General features: G+C 41.7%; 1 protein-coding gene across 1 annotated transcript in view; it reads right to left on the bottom strand.

Moving 5' to 3' along the window:
- Positions 1–1,192: 1,192 nt before the first annotated feature.
- Positions 1,193–4,136, bottom strand: part of LOC134451561 (von Willebrand factor A domain-containing protein 3B-like) — a 24,565-nt gene continuing 21,621 nt past the window's right edge. Inside the window, exons 21-24 of the mRNA XM_063202067.1 lie at positions 2,798–2,924; positions 2,327–2,451; positions 1,974–2,111; positions 1,193–1,497 (exon numbers count right to left, since the gene is read on the bottom strand). Coding sequence (XP_063058137.1) covers positions 1,396–1,497; positions 1,974–2,111; positions 2,327–2,451; positions 2,798–2,924 — 492 coding nt within the window. The 3' untranslated portion in view covers positions 1,193–1,395. The remainder of the gene's footprint in view (positions 1,498–1,973; positions 2,112–2,326; positions 2,452–2,797; positions 2,925–4,136) is intronic.

The raw sequence follows: 4,136 nt of genomic DNA, 5'->3' as shown, positions 1-4,136 counted from the left end.
TGGACTGAAATAAGGTAAATTAAACTATGTTGAAAAATGAAATTGAGAAAATAAAAACTTTGCTGCAAAGACAAGCAAGAGGCCAGTTATGGTATCTGCTGTCTCCGTCCTGCCCCCATACCATAGAAGCCTGTGCAGGTGCTCTGCTTTCCTAAGTCCAGATGAAAGCCTCTTTACATAGCCCTGCAGCCAAGAGGCCAGAGGTAATCACTGGATTTAAAACCCAGGATTTCCCAGGATGCACCAGCCACGGGGACCGCCTCATGGACATGTCCCGCTCTCTCTCTTTCCCAAGATCAGCTGACACATGTACACTGACAACATATACAGTAGAATAATGTAGTACGTATAAATGAAAGACAATAGCCTGCTAATTGCAAATAAACAGTACTGAAATCTTTGCCTTTTCAGTAAGATGTTCGTTTTTGGTAAAAAAAAAAAAGTTATAACAATAAGACCACTAAGGTGTTTGATACATTTCTGTATTGATGTCAATTTTATTTTCACAAACACAAATTCCAAACAGCACATTTAATGTTGTCACGACTCCAGTAGCTCAGCCTTGACTATGCAGGTGGTGGATACTGTAATGTTTGTGTTTAAACACTTAAGTGTGAGGCTTAACCTGAAATAACCCTGTCCTGTGATTACTGCAATATATAGGCGTCTGTTCCCACCACATTGACAATGCCATTGATAGAAGAACTGTACACATACATTTCTAGATCTGCACTAAAGGCATTGGTGTGAGTTGTTACATTGACATATTGTACTTCTTGCACAAATGCACTTTGGCAGAAACGATCAAGCTTTGCATGCACACTAGCCTTCAATGCACACCAGCCTTGCACAGGCCTTGTTTTTTCATGTGTATTATTTGTGCAAAAATATCTTTTTGTTTGTGCAACATACATCATCACACTGACATTACTTGGATCAGTGATCTTGTCACTAATTGAAAGTGTGATGAGGCTCGGGAGTTAATGGTTTGTTAATGACTCAATCCTGTTCACCAGTCTCTCTTCAATTACATGGTCCCGCGCAACATGTTACCTCGGAGAGAAATGAACAAAGCAAATCAAATCGTGTCTTTGTTTTTTAAAGTCCTGACAAACAGCATGTATCATGTGCTGCCTCGCCCAACGTGTACATAAGATTTTTTTAAAATCAAAATACAAGAGAAGCAAAGATGTCTATTTTTAAGTATTTTGGGGGCTTTACAAGCCTTTATTGTTTTTGTCTCAGACAGGACAATGAAGTAGAGACAGGAAGCGAGTTGGGAGAGAGAGACGGGGAAGGGCTGGCAAAGGACACGGACCAGGAATCGAACTTGGGTCGGCCGCACAGTAGACGAGTGCCCTACCATATCAGCCACGGCAGGGCCACAAATATGTCTTACTTTGTCTTCCATGCAAGACGAAGCTGTGCCAGTCTGCCACACGTGGCTTGGTACCTAGCCTGGCTGATTTTGATCATCTTATTCCGGTAGGTGTGCACCTGTATAACATGAGCAGTAAATTAGTGGAGGAAAAATGCTGGAGGACAGATATAAGACTGAGGAGCCGTTTCCACATAGCCTGCTATTTTTATGTGTGGATATTTTTTCCTCCTGGTTACACTGGTTTTGACCTTTCGTTTCCACGTAGCAGATTTTTAAAACCCACATATCAAAAATCCTGCTTTTAAAATATCCAAGTTAGGGGGCTAAAATGCAACTGTTACAATGTGTTACAAGAGTTTTTATTTTTATCCCCATGTTGTGTTTCCACCTAAATAGGAGAAAATAATACCTACACATAAAAATATCCTGCTACGTGGATACAGCACCTTAAGTAAAAACAAAATGTGTTTGACATACCACATCATCTTTAGAGGTACATTGTGTACAATTGTTCTCTCATTTTTCAAGTTTTTTTTTAAGTGGGCAATACAGCTTTTCCAAATACCAGAAGCTGGCCACAACACACATTTACCTCTTTGTTGTTGAACTTTAGGATGGTGTAAAATCTGTCAGCAGCCTCCAAGCGACGAGGGGTTGCTATGACAACTCCTGGAACAAAGTGTTCACCTCGGTCCTCTCTTCTAATGTCAACCAATACATAGTCTGCCACCTGAAGAGTCCAGTAGTCAAATCATAGCATAGCATTGCCAGTTAAGTAGAGATAAAGTATTTACAAGGTAGGTACGTGTGCATACATCAATGTTAGAAACAAGAGAGCAGTTATGGACATATCCAATCCCATTGAGGACAAGGACAAAAAAATGCAGATAGCCTATTTGTTCTCAGTGTAAACATGTCATACAGATTTGCATTACTGTGCCTTACCGCTAAAGGAGGACAAGGTGCAGACCCTCCCACTGTTAGTACTTGACTGAGAGGTACCACCTCGCACGTCCCGCTGATAAAGTCCACTTTCACTCTTTTCCCTGGCACACACTTCCTGGCTATGCCTGTGGTTTCAAAGGCGCAAATACAGTGACATTACAATCACAGTGTTCGAGGCAAGGTTGCTCTCTGATATCAGGTCAAACTGAAATTAATTGTTTCTCAAAAGGGAACCGTAAAAATCAAACCAGTAAAATCAATAGCATGCACAAAACAGAAATGTCACAGCAATTCTGATTCTCACAATTGTGTCTCTATAAAAATGCTTATTTAAATGGAATGTATTTAATCTTAACCTCTAGTGACACACCTCAACATTTTTTCATGATTCCTCTCTACAGTACAAAATGGGTAAATGATACAGATACAATGTGTCAGAATGATGAAGCAGTAGAAGCCATCTGGATTCACCATAGCAGTAAGCTCCATTGGCCTCTGACCAAGCTACGACCTTCTGACCCCTGAGAGAATCCACAGGTCTCTTGGGGGCATCTGGATGGCTTTTGGGTGGAGTGTCCTTGTGGCTCCTGTGGATGGCCTGCGGTACAGTAAATGACACAGAGGAAAGCGTTTCAGAGATGGTTGAAGGCTAGGCCATGTTTACATTGATGGTGCACTGTATTGTATATTTGTTGTTATACAGTAGAAAAAAAGAAATCTATGTCCAGTGACCCTGAGGATAGCATGGGTGAGCTCTTGTGCTCTTGTGTGTGGGTGATGTCCTTGTGTGCACTAATGTGTCTGCCTGTGTGTGTGTGTGTGTGTGTGTGTGTGTGTGTGTGTGTGTGTGTGTGTGTGTGTGTGTGTGTGTGTGTGTGTGCATGCGCGTGCGTGCGTGTGTGTGTGTGCGTACATGCGTGTATGCGTGCATGTGCGTGTGTGTGTGTCTGTGTGCGTGTGTCTGTGTGTGTGTGTGTGTGTGTGTGTGTGTGCGTGCGCGTGCGTGCGTGTGTGTGTGCGTACATGCGTGTGTGCGTGTGTGTGTGTCTGTGTGCGTGTGTCTGTGTGTCTTTGTGTGTGTGTGTGTTTTGTATATGACATGTGTGTCTCTGTGTCCCTGTCCCTGTGTGTCTCTGTAAGGCCATCAGCAGTGATTGGACGTAATAACAGCCTCTCCACATAACAGCCCTCCAATGCCAGATGGGGACACTGTTTGCACATCATTACCTAATAGGCATGCTGAAGAAAATGGCGCCCTTGCTTTTCCTCTTGAACAATCATTCCCAAGTCACAGGTCTTCACTAGCCATCTAACACTATATGTGTCATAAATGAGTAAAAATTAAAGTCCAAGAGAGAGATGAATGTATGATTTCACAGTGTGCCTCAATGTCACTGTATGTTTTAAATCTTGTATCTGTGCAATGAAATATAAAGAAAACATAATAATTTATTATTGCCTTATCTGCTTATCATCTGAAACAAAATCTGAATAAACTGAAAAAACTACGGTAATGTAGTTTTTTATACGTAAGTATGAATGATACTTTCTCAGCCAGTGCTTTCCCTTTCCCTTTTGTCTTCTTTTAAACCATTGACAAATGCCACAGTCTTTACCGTATAATCTTTTGATTGTTTCCTCCAGCCTGTACTCTTTGACTAACTGCCAATTACGTTGCCAACTCCAGTGGTTCTTCAAGTGGTTTACTTGACGAAAAGAGGAAAAAATGTCACGATAGCGGTTTTCTAAATTGGTCACTCTCCTAAACCATTGAGGTTAGTGGGTAATGCATGTCTGGCAGTGAGCAAGA

Source organism: Engraulis encrasicolus, chromosome 6, assembly GCF_034702125.1.
Source record: "Engraulis encrasicolus isolate BLACKSEA-1 chromosome 6, IST_EnEncr_1.0, whole genome shotgun sequence".
NCBI classification, from domain to species: Eukaryota; Metazoa; Chordata; class Actinopteri; order Clupeiformes; family Engraulidae; genus Engraulis; species Engraulis encrasicolus.
This window is presented reverse-complemented; position numbering and strand designations above follow the sequence as displayed.